The sequence below is a fragment of the Acomys minous genome (genome assembly GCF_964271855.1).
Source record: "Acomys minous genome assembly, chromosome: 11".
In the NCBI taxonomy this organism is placed as follows: Eukaryota; Metazoa; Chordata; class Mammalia; order Rodentia; family Muridae; genus Acomys; species Acomys minous.
Genome location: NC_140492.1, coordinates 22,800,648 through 22,823,371, shown reverse-complemented (window position 1 = coordinate 22,823,371; position 22,724 = coordinate 22,800,648). Strand labels below are relative to the sequence as shown.

Sequence of the window (22,724 nt, the reverse complement as noted above, 5' to 3'; positions counted from 1 at the left end):
CCCGATGTTAGCCAGTCTGAAGGCTCTGGAGTGGCATACAGTGCTGGAAGAAGCACACCTACTGTGGCTCTCATGATGGGTGATACTCACATGCCAATGACAGGTGGCACTCAGACAGATCCTTTTGCTCCGAGTACTGGCACCTGGTCTTGGCTCGGCCCACACAGAGCACAAGGGCTGCCAGATAATGGGCATCAGAGCTTCTCTTGACTTCAGTGCACTTCATATCCCAAGTATATTCCAGCTTGGGAGTTGAAGGCTGGCCAAAGCAGAGATTGAGTGCCAGGTCTAGCATTGTTCCTGTGCTGAGATTCTCAACAGATGGGCCAGTGTGGTCACAGACCAGGCACCATGATCTCCCACCCTAGTTAGCAATTAGTTTTATGTTGACATTAGCACATATCTGATGAAAACACAGGAAAAGTTCCATCCTGGCAACAATGAAAGTTTCCAATTAATCCAGTATGTAAACAAAATATTGGGCTTCAGTTCTCAAGAAGATTCTGTGTACTATTCCAAGTTTAAATTTTCCACATGGGCAAATATTTATGTGTAGCTTAAGAAATTTCTCTCAGATCTACCTTAAGTGTTTTAGCATATAATATGTCTACCATAGTATAGTAATTTTAACTAATTTTCTAATTTTATACACATTATAAAATTTTAAATCAGTTGAGTCCTTAAACAGTTATTAATGCAAAAATTATGAAAACTAGCTCATAATGTTGATTTCATGTTGGGAAGATTCTAAAGTTATTTCTGCCACAAATATGTATGTATAACGTTGGGAACTTAATTGCCTTTAGTGTGTATTTCTGTATCTCTCAAATGAAAATCATATTATACTGTGACACCATTCTTTAATAAGATGGCATTGTTGTAAGAGAGTAGATTTTAGTAGCACTAGGGCACCTAGCACATTCTTCTAAGTCTTCTCAAGGAAGCATTACTAATCATTAAAAAAAAAAAAAGCTGTTCAGTAGTTCAGTAGTTCAACTGATCAATCAATATAGTGATTCCAAGTTAAAATCTGATGGCCCTAAGTCTGAGACATAGTGCTGGAGGAAGTACAATATTCCAGAGTTAGAAAAAAAAAACGCTAGTGATTTTCAGGCCTGGCAAAGTGTCTCACAATATTTTCCACTGAGTTTATATATACACTCAAAAGCAAAGGTGGTATGTATAATAAGCAATACTTTATGCATATGTATATACATATACACACACACACAGATATATAGCTTAGGCAGATGAAAAAGAATGTAAAATTAATACATAGAGACTGAATGTTCCTTATTTTTCATTACTAATCCTCTACCTCTTTAATACTGAACTCAGTAAATGCTACTAATAGCACTTCTGTGTTTGCCACCATGTCATGTTTACAGTGCTTTGAAATAATTACAACATTTCATAACCTTTCTGTTAGAACATGCCAAAGTGGAGGGTAATGCTTAAGCACACTGCATACTGTTCTGAATCTTCAGGGTGTAAAACACTCAGAGTTTACATGGCTTCTCCAAAGTCATCTTCCTTCTTAGTGCTAAAGAAACCTGTCAGACATCAGTTTTTAAAGACAGAGATAGACGCCAAGGCATATACAATCAGTCTCAGAACAAGACCTTCGAACCAATAACCGAGAAAATAGACTACATTTGTAAAAAAAAAATATTCTGAAATCATTGCCCTTGCATCTTGTACATGTGTTTCCAGAGAGAAATGGGTAAAATATTTATTTAACAAATACACCAAAAAATCTATTTTGATTTCTACCTTTCCTTGTTTATTTGCTTAATGAGGACAGATGCTTTGGGACAATGGTTTATATGCATTGCTTTTCTAATGTTCTTGGTATTCCTTTTCTTTTCCTAAAAATTGTTTTAATTGACCAATCTCCTCCAGCCAATCCAATCAAAGTGGTTATTTGTCAGGGGTACAAATCACCGCATGTCCTTGAGGTGCACACTGAACGTGAGGAAGGAAGACCCCCCAGCAGGGTAGCCGAGCACCTCTGCATCCTGGCAGCACATGCGCTAAACAATAGGGCTTCCAGACAATTAACACAGGGACATTTCCAGGGCTAACTGTGAAGAGCCACTTTGTTCAAAAATTGCACAAAAGGGGGTTATAAGTGGTTCTATTCAGTTCCTCTTCTGAAAAAAAAATCCTGTATTTCTGTGAATCTCATATTCTGAAGAACTAAGAATTCTAGAAAGTCTTACTTAAAATAGACTTTAGAAAAGGAACTTGTCAGTGGGCTGAGGAAAATTGATAGAATTTTGCACTGTATTTCTTAAAATGCTTATTTCTGTAGGCTCCTTTCTGTTTTATGAAATATTCATGAATTACCTACACTATATGGAAGCCATCAGCTGCATTTAGAAGTGGCAGGCGTACATAAGAATGTAAATGGCATATTTTATTTCTTTTTTTCCCATAGAAAACCTATTACGAACATTCTGTTCTACTATGGATCCTTATTGAGGAAGTCAGTGTCTCCTGTCACCTTTGAGATGGTTTAGAAAACAAAATAAATACAATTTGTGGCACTAACTAATGGTGTTGACATGGTGAAAAGCATATGAGTGAATGTTCAGCGTTTTGCTAACAACTTGAAACACAGTGCTTTAATGTTTAGAGATGAGATTATAATTAGGATACCCTCCCTTCTGTTTACCCAAATTCTAGGCAGCTTCTTCAGGTCTCCATCCTACTATTAGATTAAAGAGAAGGTTGTAGTAAATGCTAGTCCATTTTCTTCTTATTTCTTTCTATATAAGCGTGTAATATTTGCCCTTTGTGTAAACTTACAGTGTTTTCATAGAGTTAGCAGCATATGGATTTTTTTATGTACTCTTTTTGATGATCTATTTTATGGTGTAAGGTGACACTGAATGGAAAACTGCCCTCTTCATTATAATTTTTAGCAACTTCTATCACATAAAATACTTGTGAAAACATATACTAAGTCACTTGATCATCAAAGAACGCTAATAAGAACAAGCACTAGGGTCACATGACAGGGATGCAATACTGAGAAGAAAGAGTTCTGCCTCAGCCTTTTGTCTTTGATGTATTCCATATGTAAATGGCTGTCCATACTACCTTGTCTCAGTAACCTACAGTTCAAAGAATAAAAACAAAATAAAACAAAACAACAAAAAACAAAAAAACATGATTTGCACTTTGCTTTAAAGAATTACTTTTGCAAACAGGTGGTGAGAACTGAGAACTTTCAATAGATTGCTGCTTCTATTGAAATTACACAGTTGAAAATGTGTTGTTAGAAAATAAAACCATTACATGCCCTTAAGAACCTACTGTTTTTGTACCTTCCATTTTCCCCTTTCTTTTTCTTGTATTTCATGTGTAAAACTCTTGTTTTTAAATATAAGAAAGTACTCAGGTGTGTTGGTGCATGCCTGTGATCCCAGTCCTGGAGAGATGGAGGCAGGAAGGTCACAAGTTCAAGGCCGAACCTGGCTACCCAATCTGCTATACGTAAGACGCTGTCTTTAACAATGTTTTTAATCTTTGTTCTTTATTCATGTGTATGTGTGTGTGTGTGTGTGTGTGTATGTGTGTGTGTGTGTGTGTGTGTGTGTACATTCATGTATGTGTTCATGTACATTTGTATAAGTACCAGTGGAAGCCAGAAAAAGCTATTAAATCTCTTGAAACTGAGGTTAAAGGTTACATGCACTGATGATTTTTATAGTTCCGAAAGATTAGTTGAATTCTTTTCTCCTGGTAATCTGTTGTAAACTAGTATCTTTAGATGTTTCTCCAAGAAATTCCTATAGTCTGCTAAACAGTCACAATGTAAGGTATCTTTCCATTTTCACTCTATGGGAAATGATCATGTTAAACAGCATTTCTCTGTTTGGGCACAGGATTGTTATTAGATTTTCCATCTTTCCTACCTCACTAAGACATTCTATTTGTAAAAAAATAATATTTCAACTTTGCAAAACTGTGTTGTCAATATCATTAAAATTATAGAAGTATAGAAAAAAAGTGTAGGATGCTAAAGTGAAACAAAATAAATGGACATATTGTTACTATTTCAAAAATATTCCCACTGGGATGAGTGAAGCTAAGGGGGAAATACTTCCTTAATTCATCTCTGCTCACCAAAAGGTTGGCGCAGAGAGCTTCCTCACTGCTGAAGATTTAAGTAGCTATCACAGCATTTTCAATTTAAGCATGAATTGAAAAGCTCCCCTTGTCTCCAAAAGAAAATAGTCACATATTACTTACATAGTAATTACAGGCTATGCAGCTGCCCTACAAAGCTTACTATTAATGTTTAAGCCCTAACAACTACACAAACTGTATTCAGATTTCATTAAACATTACGCCAAATAAATGTCATCCCCCACACTCAAGAACAATGGTCATCTCCCTCATCTCAGACCTAAAAATGGAACCAATGTTGTTGGCTAAGTCTGTGGTTAGCTAAAAAGCAATATGTTATCCTTCCCAAGGTAGAGACGATTCTTTGGATTTCATGATCAAGTAAAAGTTATGCTAATATGCACAAATCAACACTGAACAATATCTTTGCAATATCACTTGAGTCTGAGAGGTGAGAAAAAAGTGCCTGGCTTCCATCAGGATGAAAGTATTCATTAATTTGCATGTTGAATCTCCATAATGCAATTGTTTAAAGCTAATACTTCCATTTGTTTAATAAATTAAAAAATTAGCTAGTCTAACTAGTACAGTACTTGTGTAAGCCCAGTAGCAAGAAACTAGAGGCAAGAACTATGCAACCTTTAAGGAAAAAAGGGGTAAGAGTTTTCTCACATTTTAACTGTATGTCTAGAGAATGTAGTTTCTATCGTCCAATAGTAATTGGATTTTTAAAAAACAAATTACATGAAATTTGAAGCAAGTGACTTTTACAAAATAATAGTGGAGGAGCTCAAAGGTTGTCATATTTATCACATAACACGTAATAAATTGGATTATAAAACTAGTGCAAATTATGTTGTAATTTCTTCACTCAAAAATATAGCCACACTAAAGTTCAATACAATCTTGCAACTTTCTAGCATATATTTTTAATCTCAGTTTAATCTTAATTAACAATAATAGTACATATATGAAAACAAAAAAAATACAAAGTAAAAATGAAATTTAAAAAAATTCAAGCAGACCAAGGCAAGCATACAGGTATATGGCTGTCAACACAGCCCTTGAAGACTGAGGGATCTAAGATGCACATCAACAAACAATGGGGTAGGCTAGCAATATTTTCCCTTAACTCATGAGCCTCTGATGCAATGTGATGAGTTGCAGGCCACGTCTGTGGCTTTCTTTCTATAACACTGCACCCATGTGAAAAAAACTATGTAAATCTAGGCTTAGATAGTCTCTGCCATATCTGACTAGTACTCTTCTTCAAGAATACAAGGCAAGTACTATTTTAAAGCACCGTGACCCTGTCAAAGACCAAAGATGATTGAGAAACACTTCAACTAAACACCAAAGCTTATGATTCCCAGCTAAAGACACATCTGGGATTGGTCTACTGTGCAGAAAAAGATAATAATGAAAATATATTAAATTAAAATAATTTTTACCTTGTATTTAATGATTTCAACATTTTTCATAAGGTGTGACACTATTTTGTAGATATTAGGAATAAGTGAAACTGGGTTCAAGCCATACCAGAGTCCCTGTATACATTTTGATATTTTTATAGATTGATATCTCACCAAGTTAAAACTCAATCAATTGCAAAATCCTTACAGTTTCAACAGTTTTGTTGCTGTTATTTTATTTTGTTTCATTTTGTTTTGAGACCAGATGTCACGATAAAGCTCTGCCTGTCCTGGGACTCACCATGTAGACCAGGCAGGCCTGGAACTCAAGGAGACCTGACTGCCTCTGCCTTCATAGCGCTGGGGTTAAAGGCTTGTGCCACCACACCCAGATTACAGTCTCTGTAATTTAGAACTAAGCATTTTCAATATTCACTTCTTTAATTTATATCAACATTTTAAAATGTTTGCAGCTAGTCATCGTGGCACATGACATTAATCCCAGCTCTCGGGGAAGCAGATCTGGGAGTTAGAGACCAACCTGGTCTAAAAATAGCAGAGGCTACATGGAGAAACCCTGCCTCACAAAACCAAAAACCAAAAATGAAAAATTAAAAAAAAACAACCCGAAAACAAAACCAAAAGAAAGAAAGAAAGACAAGGAAAGGAAAGACAGACAGACGATTGTAATTTGGTCTCTAACAATCAAACTCTGCAACCTGTCCTTTGTGAGTGGGGATGGAGTGGGGTAGGGGACAGGTTCAGGTGAATGGTTTTGTGAATGCTTTCAATGGCCATAGGAAAACCTTGGCTGTAATCCTGTAATCAAGTGTGGTCTGACTTATTCTAACTTTCTCTCTTATATTTTTTTCTCCTTTTTATAGACAGGCATTGGACAGGTACTTCAGTGGCTTGAAACTTCTCTGCAGTGTAGGCTTTTTGGCCATGGAGTCCCAGATATGTACGGATTTTCACATCTTTAGATCTATGATTAAGTGAGAGGTTCCCATGCATTGCCCTACACAGCTGAGTTCCGTTATATTTTCAAGGCAAGCTCTCTGTCCAGCCCTCTGAATTTTTAATTTGATTCTCTTCTGAGGAAGCATTAGGATGGTCCTAGTTACAAGATACTTCTTATAATAATGACATTTATTTATAGGAAGATGTCTGATTGAAGAATGACAAAAACAAAAAACAAAAACAAAAACAAAATCACAACAAAGCAAGAGCGAGAGTTGGCTTTCTGTAGTATTTAGTTATTTGAATTGAGTTTTTGTTGCCTGAATAACTGAACTAGATATTTATATCAGATGTATGCCTATACATTGCAAAGAGCCTCTCAATACTATCTAAATGCCTAATTAAGTACAGTGTTGTTGAGGATATGAATTTACAAATTTTATAGTCCTACTGTGTTTGAAATTCAGAGTTTAAAGTTAATGTTCTCTCAGTGGTACCAGAGAATGCATATAAAAACCATTCAGCTTCTGGGAAAGAGTGTTTAACTTTAAACTGTTGAGTGAAATCAAGTATTTTTAGAAGAAAACACTTGATAAACTACAGACTGTACAATTTTACACAGACCACGATTGTAGTGGATGGTAGGTGGGGTAGATATAGTCGGTGTGCTGGCCATAATGTCGGTGGGTACAAGGGAAGAGAAAGTAAAGAAAACAGAAATAGAACTACTGCTTTATAAAAAGAATAAAGTTGAATGGTTTATTTGATAATGGATGTAAAGATATTTATTTGTTTATTTATTTGGTTTTTTGTTTCTTTATTATTTTGCTTCTGCCTTCCTATTGCTAGGATGAAGACTTGTCCTTCCACATCTGATTTAGAAAGGTCTTTAATATATATATACAAAACACAGTCAAAGTATTTTTATATAAGGAAATAAGCATTTTTGGATAGTTTGGAAATAGTGTAGTGGAGAGATTGCAATTGGTAAAAGAAGAATGAAAGTAATGGAGAACCTGTCCCCAAGGGAAACAGGGTGAATGCGGGAGAATTCCCTCTGGAGCTCCTCCTGGGAGCTCATCTACTTGATGCTGCCTTAGATTGTTACTTTCTGTTTTATGTAAGCCCCTAATGACAGCTATTCTCAGCAGCCTTTCCTTAGAGATGCTCTGGGCATTCAAGAAAGGCATTGCAGATTAAACATCATAAAAGCAGGGTCCACAATAAGGGACACTCATGTATGGGTGGCCACAAATTCAGTGAGTCATTAGCAAACATACAGGTAGCCCCAAGAACGAAAACACATCAGGACTGTGTGGTTCTCGGACACGCTGGGTAGAGTGAAGGATTGGGAATTAATGTGGATTTCCACCCAAAGAGTGACATCATAAGTCTGAAGGACTGTGATGTGCACACAGTAGGCACAGAACCAGGAATAAAATTTACGGTTCTGAAAGCTATCCAAGATTTAAAGGTGTTTGGCGGTGGAACCATGACTGTTGGTGATCTCAACATTCTTCCCTATCATAGACTTACCTCCCTCTCGGCAAGTCCACGTCATCCTTTTTCCACCTCACGGTTGGCTGTGGATCTCCTTGGACCTGACAACGGAATTCTACAGCCTCTTCCTCCAGCACCACCTGGTTAATTGGCCTCCTGAGAAATGTGGGTCGTTCTTCGGGAGGGGGAAAGAAAGAAAGAATACAAAATGGTAAAATCAGATGAAGTATATATAATTTGTGTAAAAGGAATTTAAAAAAAGACATGTAGTTTATTCTTAATACACACAGACCTAACTCTGTGTCTCACTATGTCAGGTAAGACCTCATTAATAAAATACAGTTAAACAGAAAGATTTCTTTGAACATAAGAATCAATGTGGTTTCTGAACAAAACTATATAAACTCTTGCGAAAGATATGAAGTTGATATCCAGTGAATTCCTGAGCCAAAATAGGTGAAACTAATCATTCAAATATAAAGCACTAAATCATTTACAGACATGGAGTTTAAAATGATTACTTTATTCTCATTGCTTAAAATGGAAAAAGTAAAAGATAAAGCTGATAAAAAATAATAACAAGTAGTAAATATTAATGATGGAATTATCACCAGCATTCCAGGAAAATATTGCACTTTCAAAAATATTCTCCAGCATATTCAACTTGATATACTCCTTTATATATACCCAATGCATTCATAAACATTTTTAATTCATGTGTTGAAAACTGTCTAACATCTTTAAATACAAACTCTGCTTTTGTTTTGTTAATCATTTACTATCCTACCTAATTTACTTCAGTTTTCTTCAGCATTATCTTTTAGTGTCTTAGTTTGTTAAACCTACATTTTAAACTATGTTCTGGCACTTTCCTATACAAGGAGAAAATGTGTTTGCAATAACAAGGGTCTCACTTTCAAAATGATACATGAGACAAACGGATTTTAGCCACGCCCCCCCAAAATAGTTATATCACTTGTCTTTTCAGATAAAGACCAGCCACTGGAAAATGTACCTCTAAAACTTTATGAGCACGGGTCTCTGAATCATATGTTAAGCCCAAGTTTGCTACTTACTGAAGGAGAAAGTTAACTAGGTCATGAAAGACACAGGAGTTCCTGGGGGAGATGACAAAGGGAATCTGGCCATATGGCCATGGGTAGTCTTTTAGGACTTCAGTTTTAACTCTTTTAATTTAAAATTGTGAATATAATGTCACATAGATAGAAATGCACTTAGCAGGAAGCTGTTGAAGCTAAATCACTTAAAATAGCATACAAAGAACACAAGTTTTGAATATATATTATTATTGACATTGAGATCAATATTCATCAAACAATTGTAAAATTGCAAGGAAAATATTTTTAAGGAAGTCAATGATTGTGGGCATTTAAAAGGCTGAGAATGTTACAACTCCACAGAGGATTAGACAGTAGATATTGGAAGAGAGCTATATATTTTCCAGTATTTGTATTCTGCAACTCGAAAATTTAAACTTAGAAAACAGGCAGAAAGAATTTTATCATGGAAGCTTCTAATGTAGAACTTACAAACAACCAAGTCTAGAAAATGATGTTTGCTTCTAAAGAGTATAACATAGTCAGAATATATTAGCTACAAAAGATCTTGCCTCAAAAACTCAAGCAATACCACATGCTGGCAAGGATGTGGAGAAAGAGGAACACTCTTCATTGCTGATGGGAAGGCAAACTAGTACAACCACTTTGGAAATCTATCTGGCGCTTTCTCAGAAAACTGGGAATAGGGCTTCCTCAGGACCCAGCTATTCCACTCCTTGGAATATATCCAGAAAATACTCTACCACACAACAGGGACATATACTCAACCATGTTCATATCTGCCTTATTCATAATAGCCAGATCATGGAAACAGCCTAAGTGTTCCTCAATAGAAGAATGGATAAAGAAACTGTAGTACATTTACACTATGGAATACTACTCAGCTATTAAAAATAAGGAATTCTCAAAATTTGTGGACAAATGGATTGGACTAAAAATGATCATAATGAGTGAGTTAACCCAGAAGCAGAAAGAGTCAAATGGTATATACTCATTTATAATTAGACACTAGCCCAAGGGACATGTCCTATGAAAGTCTTTACCTACCAGGAAAGTGGGATAGATGTGAGGACATCCATTTGGGACTCTACGTGAGAGAAGTATGGGAGAATGGGGAAATAGAAGGATCCAGAGGGTCCTAGAAACCTAAAAGAAGAACATTATGCCTGGCAGATTGGGCCCAGGGCTTCTCCACAAACTATGACACAACCAAGGACAATACATGCAATAAACATTGAACCCCAACCCAGATCTAGCCAATGGATAGGACATTCTTCAGAGATGAGTGAAGAGTGGCAACTGACTTTCACATGAACTCTGGTGCCCCATATTTGGCCACGTCCCCTTGATAGGGAGGCCCGGTAGTACTCAGGGGAAGGATAGCAGGCTACCAAGAAGAGGCCTTATACCCTATGAGCACATACAGGTCCCCCTCAGTCACAGTCATAGGGGAGGGGAATAGGGTGAAAGTGGGAGGGAGGGAGGAATGGGAGGATAGAAGGGATAGGATAACAATCGAGATGTAATATGAATGAATGAGTGAATAAATAAATAAATAAATAAATAAATAAATAAATAAATAAGAGCTTGCCTAAACCACAGAGCAAATGTACAAGTTTGAAAGATTTATTTTTTTTCTTTTCCCATTTTGGTGTGTGTGTGTGTGTGTGTGTGTGTGTGTGTGTGTGTGTGTGTGTGTGTGTGTGCGTGTGTGTGTGTGTGTGTTGTACATAAATAAACATATGTGGAAGAATTTGTATGCTTGGAACCTGTAGAGGCCCAAGGTTGATACTGAAAATTATTCTCCACAGTTCTTTCACATTATGGGTCTAGACACAGTTCTTTAATCAAACTCAGAGGTCATGGCTATGGCTAGTCCTGCTGCAGTCTCTGCCTCTTGAAATAAAGAATGGGCATTTATGTAAAAATGGGAATCTGATTGCTCAAAACACTGAGCCATCTCTATAGCCCAAACACTTCCCTTTTAAATGGTAGACACAATTTGCCTCAACTATGTATTTAAAGCAGGATGATGCTGAGTCATTGTTTCTGCAGTAAATAGACACTATAGTTAATCATTATACATGTTCTCAATGTTTATAGTGCACTAGCAAAGAAGTGAGATGGGCATTTCTATGTTGTTTGACGTATTCATCTAGAGCCTGTATTAACCCCGTGCTAACAGGGAAGAAACTAATAATAATATCACTTGAGACAGAAAAATATTTCAAAAGACCTCTTTTGTTCCCCTGATGTTAATTGGAGTATTGTACCATTACCTAGCCTATGGAGGAACAAAGTCCAGCAGTACTTTCAAGCATTAGGCAAAAGTGAATGTAGCCTCCCCTACCCCAGCCTTCAAACCTAATGGCTTGTAAATAACCGCCAGCTTGGTTTCATCAAGAACGTGGGAGATGAAACTCGCCATAGACTGAGGGCCATGGCTGTGACAGGCTTATGGAACAGCTCTCGGAAGAATGACAGCCTGACTGAAGAAGAACGGCTGAAGGCTCTCATGTTCCATAGCAGAGCCCTTTAAAAAGCATTATGACAGGGGATTGCATTGGCAAGTCTGGGAACGGTCAAACAGAAGAGAAAAATGAAATCTGTCCAGGGTTTCCTGAGTAAAATTATTTCATTTGACGGAGATTCTGAAGTTTTAATAAAGGCAGTAGACTTAAGAGATCCAAAATGAATTTTCCATGAGATGAGCAGGACAAAATATGCAAGTGTAGAGAGATTTTTAACACATTGAACATATTGTTAAATATGGTGTGTGTTTGATCCCTGCATGTTTAAGCCGTTGTAAATAAGGTTTGCAGATCTTGAAGCTAAATTGACTTTGAATTAATAGTGAAATGAAGTTACATATTCAACAGTAACTAAATTTATTTTAAAAATAAAACAAATAAGCTAATGTCTGTAGCTATTGCATATATATATATATATGCACACACACACACATATATACATATAGATGGTAAATGTTCCTGTCAAAAATTAAATACCAATAGAAGGTAAGATGGTAAGCTCATGTTCATTGCCATCAGATAGAAGGTCATCACCCTGTAAGAGTCAAGAAGAAGGAGAATGTAGGAGAGTGACCAAATGACAATGATTCAGCTCACCCAGCACTTGCAGATATCCTTAAATTCATCAGAAGACATAATGGTATTTTTTTCTAATTGCAAAAAAAAAAACTTATAAAGATGGCAGCATTATTAGAAATACTAGAAAGTCAGTTGTTTTGTATAAATTATTACAAATTAATATGCTGAAAATCTGTTGACACTAGAACCAGGTATAATGCTATAGAAAACTATAATGCATTATAAAGATATCTAGGTCTCATGTGGCAGATTTTATACCATTATACTGCATATAAATTGAAAGCAGTTCTAAACATCTTTCATAGATCCTAACACTAGTTCTATTAAAGTTCATAAATATTATTCTCAGGTAAATTTTTTAGCACAAACTCATAAGATACTACTTTAACAATTTTCATAGAATTATTCTAATAATCATTTCTAATCTGTATTATTCATCATTCTAAATGTATTATATCAATTTTATATACCCATATTCTGATTTGTGATACATATAATGGCCTATTTATAGACTATTTTATCTAATGATAAAAACGATAGGTTTCATTAACATGACATATATTTAAAGAAATATTTTCATCTTCCATTAACCAAATTTTATTTTCTTGAAATATAAGAAACAGAATCATGAATATTAAAGACTACAAAATTGTATTTAAAAACAGAAAATGTACTTTTAAATGCTTTACATTGGTTTTTGATATGATTATCAAAGTAAATTTCCTTTTATATGCAAACTAGAAAGCCAAATTGAAGTGTGTAAGATGTCTCTCTTTGTACTAAAATCGCCTGCAAAAGTAAAGTGGAAAGTCAGGAGAGTAACAGTATTAAGATGATAATAGAACAATCTAGTGAGAGGTAAAGATCACATTCAGTATCCACAAATGTCCACAGAGATTGTACGCAGGAAGCTCTGAACAATTAAAGTAAACAAGTGTGGAAATCTTGATCTATTGAACAAGCCAACTTAATTTGAAGACATGTCAAAATGAGACCACTGAATTTTTTCCACGGTATCCCCTTACGTCTGACCACATATTGAAAAAGCAGAAGGAGAACCCTCTAGAGCCATCTGTAGACTGCTTATCAATTAGATTAGAGTCCCCTTATGTCAGCTGATCCCTAATTATATAACTATGCAGTGATCAGAGACAACTTCTTTGCCAACGCAATTAACTTTTTTTTTCTGTGAGATTAACTGGATTTGAATCACCTGCATAACTGGCTTGCAAGGTTCATCTCTCTGGAGACAACCGTGCTGTTGGCCAGTGTGTTAGCCTGTGGAGGACAGCTTTCAAATAGCCCTGTGAACCTTGTTCCCAATCGCCACTGTAGAAACCCCAACTTTACACACAGCTATAATCAAATGTAATGCCTTATCTCGTTGCAGCCATGTCAACATTATTCAGGCAGGAAAATGTTCAATTTAGCACAAAATACCATAAATCTAATAGGTGGCTGAATAATCTTTTCTTGTTTTTATGCTGCAGTGGAGAAATTAACCACCCAGTTAACACATTCTCCAACTGTATGTAGCCATTGAGAGTGGCTATAAAATTGCCGATGACTGTGCCATGGCAGCTATTTTCAGGATGACCTTAGTAATTTAAAGGTAAAATTCACTTGACATTGTAAAAGCAGTCTTGTGGCTATAATTGCATAGGTGGGGTTGCTTAAATTCTGCAAGAAGAAAACTATGTAATAAAGGGACATTAAAGCTAACTACTGCTTGTAAACCTTGCCTTGCCTTTATCTGCTCCAGCGAGAACTACTGCAGAGCAGTGGCTATAAAATAAAGAACCCATCAGAGTTTGGCTTCATGGATCTCCTTTGACCTAACAGGCTATGTTTAAGGGGAGAAAAGTTCGAAAACCATTGAATGAGATGACTGTGCCTTTCCACAAAACTCAGTGATAATGGCCAGGCTACCTGGCTGTGAAAACGTTAAGTTCTGACTTCATGAAGTTGTTTGTTTGCCAATAGTTTTCACCCTTGGAAGCAAAGACCAATATAGATAGAGTTTGGAGGGGAAAATTCTTCATCATGTTTTAAAAACAATATCTCACATCATTCCTCATGGTAGAATATGCTCCCTGTAAACAACATCCATCACTACCCTGAAGTGTTATAACAGCATTTAGTATATGGCAAGAGCTTGAGAACTGTGCGCAGGAAAGTACTACATTGCTTCTATCAATCAGGATGATTTACTCAACCAGATAGTTTAAGTTATTACACAAAATCTGCAGTGTATAAATTAGGTGGATATTTCTTTTTAACTTTTTTTGTTTTGTGCATGGGTGTTTTTATTGTATGTGTGTCAGTGTTCCATGTGTACTTGGTGCCTAAGGAGGCCAGAAAGGGCTGTCAGATCCCCTGGGACTGGAGTTACAGACATTTGTGAACTGCCGTGTGGGTGCTGGATATCAAATACTGCTTCTCTAGAAAGGCAGCCAGTGCTCTTATGCCCTGTGCCATCTCTACAGCCCTGAGACGTAGATATTTCTTATGGTTTCTAAAATTAGATTATTCTTAACTTTATCTCTGTATATTTCAGCTCCTCTCAACATAGGAGCCCATTTTCTCATTTAGCGACTAAAAATCGGTATCATGAGCCCATGTTTCAGTCCTCCATGAATTGACCAGTTACTAGTATGCAAACTCTAGCTATGAATCATGATATGACAAAGTTTATATGTTTTAAGTGGTGGGAAAAAAACGTGAATAAATAGCAACACATGATAGGATGTTCAAAAAATCTTTCTCTGTAAAATCAGAGTAATGGAGGGAAGAGGTGGCATGTCGAAAGGAATTATGGGTAAAGGGGGGCAAATGAATACCAAAGGGGGAAAAACATTTTTAATTCAAAACAGTCTTATTAGAATTGTGTGAGACAAAGCCAGAATAGTGGTGCTTGCCTCTCATCCCCAAATCAGAAGACGGGAATAGAAGGGTTGGGAATTTTAAAACAGCCTAGGCTACAGAGCAAGACCCTGTCTCAAGAGAAAAAGAAGCAAACTTTGTGTCAGACAGAGGAGACACCCATGGTTCAAGAACAGATTACTATCAAAGGATAAAGAGTTAAAAAAGATCCAGAAATTTAACATGTAATTCATAAATACGTGCCCTGCTGTAGTCAAATAGAAAGTGCAAAAACTTTAATAAAGGAGTTTCTTTGGTTGAGAGAACTCTGACTTTGATTTACTAGCACAAATGAGAGTGTAGAGTTGTGCCAAAACAAGGCATGCAATTGTAATGTTTCAGAACAGTATGCTAAGAATACACTGCTAAGAATCTAGAAAGAAAAAGGAGCAAATCAAAACACCACGGCAATATGCAAAAGAATACCAATCACAGTCATAGTAGACTTCCCAAGAGGAACCGAAGGAGCAGAAAGCCACTCTCAATAGTCACAGAAAATTAAACAATGTTGACACTGTAACTTGAATTTCACATAGACTAAAGGCATCTGGGTTTGGAATGTGTCCCAAGCTCCAGTCAAGCCAAAAGCAATAGAGAAATACTTTTGTAAACAGGAAGAAAGGAAACAAACACAGGATGCGTGAAATTCCGAATCCAGCAAAGGAAGGAAGGAATCCATCAAAGCAAAGGAAGGCAAAATCAGGTTGAAGATCCTGGAACAGGACCGAATGGACAGAGTCTGGGACGTCCAGGACAGAAGGAATGGGAGAGCACATGTTGTTGAATTGTGAAAAAGAGAACGTAGACTTTACCATCTTGAAACAACTTTTATGTCAGAAGACAAAATGAATCACAGTATGATAATAGTTAGTTTACACGCCGTAGTATTTACATGGCTAAAACTAACCCAGACCATTTTTATTTGTCCATGTATTACATGTATATGTTTGTATTTGTGGGTACCAGTGTATAACGGCATCACATGGACGTGAGGGGATAACTGGGTGTCGGTTCTCACAAGCCATCTGGAGACAAGCTGTATGAGGCTAGGTGGCCTGAAAGCTTCAGAGGAGTCTGTCTCTCCCTTCCATGATGCTACTTAGAGAGTAGAGATGTGAGTTACTCTGCCTTTGAGTATTTGGAATCAGATCCTCACAGTTGATCACCGAGGCATCCAAATTTCAGCGTTAATAGCGTAAATGATCCAAAAAAGAATATACCAGAAAGAGGTGGATTTAGAAAAGAGAACAAAAACGTAAGGGTTGAAAAAAAGTTGTAATTTGACCAAGTTATTATTTTCTAAAACAAGAATACAGAGCAAAGTCATAATTAACATATAAAACATATAAGAGAAAGAACACATGCTTAAATACTGAAATAAATACCCAAAGGGGTGGGGGGGAACAAAAGAAAGAAAGATGAAGAGTGGGTGTGCACCTCTGTGAGTGTGCGGGAGTTTGTGCTTACATACATGTCTTCATGCACATCCATGTACATGTGAAGGGCTACTAAAGAAATTATGAAGCAAATATTTCAGTGTTTTCTTTTGATTTGTAGTACTAATTATTCATGTTTAAATGACAATGAATAAAACTGATATTTATATTATTTTGACACATTTGAAATTATTTAGATAATGTTTGCCTACTTTGGGTATTTTTAATAAACAGTTTTCTGCTTATAAGTTACGTGCTTTGAACCTAGTTTCCCTGAGAATGCTTAGGATCTGTAGGCCTTGACATGTGCATTAATTATTTATGGAGTGGGGGGGGGCATGTCTGGAGTTTGTCACAGATGACAGTGCCATTTCAGACCAGAACATCACATTCTGATTTTTAGATTTGATGATGTGTACTTGAGGAGAAAAGTGTTATCTCATAAAATAATATGGGAGGGGATCATTCATCTAGTTCTGAAAATTAGTATACTCTGATCACACCTTTGTGAAAACAGTCCAGATTAGAACAAAATGACCAAAGTATATTTCCTACAACATGTCCAGATGTTGAAGAGTAAAACTATTGAAGGAAGAGGTTGGTTTTTTGTTTTGTTTTGTTTCTTTGCAGTGATGTAGATGACTATTGCATAAGAAAAAAAAACCCTTTTTTTTCTTTGTAATTTATAAGTGAATGATATTTCTTGAACAGGAAACATCATTGATTATTTTTTCTGTAGAACATATCTTAGAGTAAAGCTGGCATTTCATAGCTACAGACGCACAATGGTAGCCAAAGACCTTAACGTAAACTTGCAGCTACCTGAAATTAAAGCTGAGCACGTGGGGTAAGTAATCTAAATCAGGTTTATAAACTTAATTCCAAAATGATAATATTTAATAATGTTGAAATACGAGGCAGTTCATCTTTTTAATGTTCTTGATGTAAGAAATTCAATGTAATAAATGAGGTGGGCTTACCTTATATCTCTAAAATTATTTACCTTATTTCTCTACAATTAGGAGGTACAGCATACCAAAGCTCTCTCACACAGAAGTCACAGCTTTGACTAATACCAACACTTCCCTATTCTATCTTTTATTTCCTTTTTCTCAATGTTTTTAATATATTTACATATATGTTGATCATAATATGCCTGCTCCTCCCCGAGACTCCTCGGCTCCCACACCCGCACACCTCCATTCTGTTTCTTCTGTCTTTGTCTCTGCTTCCTTCTCTCCCTGTCTCTGTGTATCTCTCTCTGTCTCTCTCCTGTTTTACTGTCTCTGTCTGTCTGTCTGTCCCTCTCCCATTTTACTTGACTTTGAGTGTAGCTTTTTTTGTTGTTGTTGTTGTTTTAAAATACATAATGAGATTTCAGTTTTCCCTTAACTTACTGTATATAAAACCGCTCAGGCCAGTTTACACCATCAGACAACTGTTACTCAGTTCCCTAAATCAATTCTTCCACAGGAACTGCCTCTGGATAAATTTAATCTCTTGGGTTGATAGCTATTTTTAAAATAATTTAGAAGTTGTACCACAACTCTTGACAGGCTTAGGGGTCTCCTGCTGTTCTCGTGCCGTCTTTAGGGAAGGGAAGGTAAATATTTCATAATACAGACACATTACTGGTGGATCTAATTGCTTTGGTAATGACATTGAACCCTTTCCATTTCCTTCTGAAGACAGTCTATATTGCCATAATGCAATGTTTTCTGCTCAAGAGCGTGTGGTAGTTACAAATAATAGCAATGAGTGTTTCTTTAAATAGAAGGGCCATACTTGTGGGCTTTCAATGCTGATACTCAGTGACCACTAATTTTATATCTTACAAGATAAAACTGTATTTTATTCATTACTGAGTAGAAAGAGTTTTGAGACTCTTAGAGATGACTGCTTACAGTTTAGAAACAAATTTGTACTTATCTAGAGTAGGTGAACAGAAGTTTACAGAGATACATTGAATAGAGTTATATTTACTCATGATTTTAATGAGTTATGAGATATTTTCTGCCTTTCTCATTTGGGACATTAAGCTGGGGCTTATGCACAGGCATTATGATCAAAGATTACTCAATATGCAGGAAGTTTGAAAAGCACAACCAAAAGAGCATCACAACATATGTTTCCATAATGATGCTCTCATTGTAAGACTGAAAGATGCCTCTCAAGATGCAGAAGAAGCTTTGTTAGGGACCATGCCAGACTACAGCGACATGCTTGTGCATGTCCTGTAGTAATGAGTGTAAGCAGGGAGCTTGCCATAACACACATGGGATTAGGAGAGGTATTTTACTGTCATAGGAAAATAATGTAAACTTTTAAATATTCCTTTAAATCTTAAAAGGAGGGTTATATCAAAATGAGTGAATTAAATTCTCTTAATGTGTATTTAAATCCACCTACAAGCACACCTATGTATGCATAGTATGTATATGTATGTATGTGTGTATGTATGTGCATATATGCATGTATATAGGTATTTATCTGATACATGATGAATATTTCAAAACAGGATGAATGATGAACATTTGACAGGTTTATTATTTCAAATTGTCTTAGAAAGAGCTTTTCAAAAATATTTTAATAAAAGGCAACATCCTAAATATGTAAATAAAGTACATGTATAGATTTTTAAAATTTTGCCATTAAAGTTCTTATCGTAAAGCCCTGAAAATCCCAATCATAATCACTAATGATTATTCTAATTAATGAATAATTGTTCATATATGCTCCAGTCTTTAGTGTTAATAAAAGTAGAACTGTTTATAATTTGTGACAATCAATATTGCCAGTTAGATATTATGTAGAATTATTGACAAGACCCACTTTGACTTTGTCTGTGAGGGAGTTTCTATGTTAGGTTAAATGAGGTGAGGAGACCAAACCCAAATATGTAAAGTACCATCTTGTGGGCTGTGGTCCTGGGCTGGATTTAAAGGAAAAAAGGTAACCACTTCTCTCTCTTCACTTCCTATCTATAGATGCAATGTGAGGAACCAGCTTCCTTGTGCTACTGACTCTGTGTCCCCAGATGCTCCTTTGTTTAGCTGTTTCTTGTTAAGTGTTTGGTCACAGAAACAAGAAAAGTAACTAATACATATTTTAGAAGAGGGTTTTACCAAAGACAGTGAGCTCTGCAGGGTCGCTGTCTCTTTCTCCCACCATATTGGTGCCCACACAGGTGTACATCCCCGCATCACTTTTCCTGGTATTTGAGATCATCAGTTTCCCACCACGGATCTACATAAAACAAACAAAACAAAAGACAAAGAAAGGGAGGAGGGTCTAGTTAATAATGTTGACTACTTAAGAACAGGCAAGTTTAATGTTGAGTGAATAAAAGAGCTTTTAAAAGATTCAGATTATAATGGAAATGGTTTATATAAACCATTGAATTTTGAGATGGTTTGATATATAGCAAAAGTTAAGGTTTATATTTTGAAAACATATGCAGATACATTTTAAAAGTGTACTCAGTACAAAACCACAGAGCTCTTATTGGCATGATAACTCTTCGTATTAGCAATTAAGGCAAAGGTAGGAAGATAGGCACACAGAGGAAGGGGAAGCAGGCTATCTGGATGGGACCTGATAGACTGTGGTCATATGGTGGGGGAGGAGGTTCCCTTCTGTCAGAGATCTAGGGGAGGGGAATATGGCAGAAAAAGGAGGGAGGATGGATGGTAATGGTAAGATAAAACCCATAGGATAATAATCAGAATATATTCTGAATAAACGATAATAAACTAAAATTAAAAAGCAATAATTAAGACAGAAACATATGAGTAAATATATAATCTCTACCAAGCATTTAGATTTTATGGAATGCTATCATTTCAATATACACATGAGAAAACTCTCATTGATAACAGATATAACAGATACACAAATATGATTTTTTAAATAATATCTTTGTAGTCAAATGAAGCATTTACTTTCAATAAAATACATGCATTCTCGGTCGCTGTCATATAATTATAAAACTAATAAGTAATATCAAAGGTAAATTTTATTAAAAGGAAGTTGTCCTCATTATTTACTTCTAAAATACTGAATCTAGTATAAAATGAGAAGTATTTAATATGCTCAATGGCTATCATTTATATTTTAATATCAATCTATAAAGCACAAATAACCAGTAGAAACCTTAGAAGCTATGATGTTAACATTGCACTGCAAAATAACAGATACATATTGAAATTGGTGCAATAATTAGTATCATGTAAACATTTATGGTTATTTTATTAAGTCTCACCTAAAATTTTATTTCTACTTTTAAATAATTTCAATATTTGGTAAATATATTCATATAATTCAACTATATGGTAAATTAGCATTTATATACAATTTTGGCATTAATGTTAAAAATTTTGTTCTTTTGATATGAATTTCATTGCCTGTAGACCTTATAATTGTACTCACACTTATTCTTTCTTCTTTGTCATCAATGCGGACTTTGTCTTTTTTCCAGTAGATAGTTGGTTCTGGGTGTCCCCGTGGGGGCTGGCACTCCAAAATTGCAGGCTCTCCAGCTGCCACTACCACATCTGTGGGATTTTGTCGGAAGTCATCTCGCAATACTGAGGAAAAATTAAAACAGTTACAAAACATGCTTCGTGTTGATATTCCATTTCTCTTGCCAAAATTAACTTCAAGTCTTACTCAACTGTTCTTGTAACAAATGCTGGGTATGTCTGGTGCACAAGCCAGGCCCATTACATAATATGCTAAGCCCAACCTATGTGCTCGTTGATGGGGAAAGTGCGATTACAAGGTCATTAATATACATTGGTGCTAAAATCCAGTTTCAAAAGCTAGACGTCAAACAACAGTGCAATAAGATATTTATGATATACTTCGGAGCTTTAATAACCACGTGAGGTACAGAACATTTGACATATGGTGGATCTATTCTCTATAAAGGAAAGCATATATATTTATGTGTTCATAAATGCATTACAACTAAATCCTGAAGCAAGCTAATGGGCATTGTGTACACATGGGTCAATGAGGGAAGGGAAGTGAGAACTCTGAGAAGCCTTCCTTCTTGTGACATGAATGTGGGTACACTCCACAGAGCTTGCCACCCTTCAGTAAGCAGGCTCATTTTTTACTTTTGCAACGCACTAGCACCCACACACAAGGGCTTCATTTTTATTCTCCACCTGCCAAGTGACATCTGGGCAGCGTGACATGCAGAACACAGATACCCCTTACAGCATGGCTGCAGCCTGAATCGTCCCTGTTTTCATTAATAAGCAGAACAGCAGGTTGGACCTCTGATATAACCTCCAAAAACCTGGCATGCGTCAGATGTCCAAATGTCACCTATCTATCAGTATGATTGTTTTTCCCCTGGCAAGAAGGCAAGGCTGCATGCCCTATCAGGCTGCACAGGATTGAATGCATTTGGCAAATAGTGGCCATGACTATTTTAGTACAAGTTTCCAAAACAGGTGTTGAGACCACTTAATATGTTTCCCTCCACTGTCTTCATGTTTCCCACCTCCATTTATTTGTCTTTTACCTTGACATCCCAACACTCACAAGCTTTATCTTGTCTTATGAATTTAGGTTTGTTTAGTTCTTTGAGACAGCCTCACTATGCAACCCACACTGGCCTTAAACCAATTATCTACAGTCCTCCTGCTTGGCATGTACTGTGATTACAGGCCTGTAGTGCAGTGTAACAAACAAGATTTAAAGTATGTGAAGGTAAAACCTAGCATCTATCTATCTATCTATCTATCTATCTATCTATCTATCTATCTATCATCTATAGTCTCTCTATATATCTATCATCTATAATCTATTTATCATGTATTATCTATCTTTCTATCATCTCTCTATCATATATCTATCATCGATCTATCTTTCTATCATCTATATATCTGCATACACTGTTCCATTGTATGTCATACAGATACATGCATGTGGGGGTATGTCTATTTCCATATGTATGTGCATGTTTAAATAGTTACATAAATGTGTGTTTAAACATACGTAGGCATATATATGCATTTTCTAGAACTGTCATTAGACAGTCTCATGCAGTTTATTAGGTAAAACAACTATTGGAAATATGGGTTATGTTAGGAGAGCTGCCTTCCCTATCTTATTAGGAGACCCATCTCAGCCCTCTGCGTCTTTCCTTTGTGAGAA

The 22,724-nt window shown here is 36.1% G+C and overlaps 1 protein-coding gene across 20 annotated transcripts in view; it reads right to left on the bottom strand.

Moving 5' to 3' along the window:
- Window positions 1–22,724, bottom strand: part of ROBO2 (roundabout guidance receptor 2) — a 1,536,637-nt gene that overhangs the window by 137,551 nt on the left and 1,376,362 nt on the right. For all 20 annotated transcript variants that reach the window (XM_084801525.1, XM_084801512.1, XM_084801523.1 and 17 more), the window contains 3 exons: window positions 20,985–21,142; window positions 19,682–19,802; window positions 8,046–8,184 (listed from right to left, as the gene is read on the bottom strand). In XM_084801525.1, coding sequence (XP_084657651.1) covers window positions 8,046–8,184; window positions 19,682–19,802; window positions 20,985–21,142 — 418 coding nt within the window. The remainder of the gene's footprint in view (window positions 1–8,045; window positions 8,185–19,681; window positions 19,803–20,984; window positions 21,143–22,724) is intronic.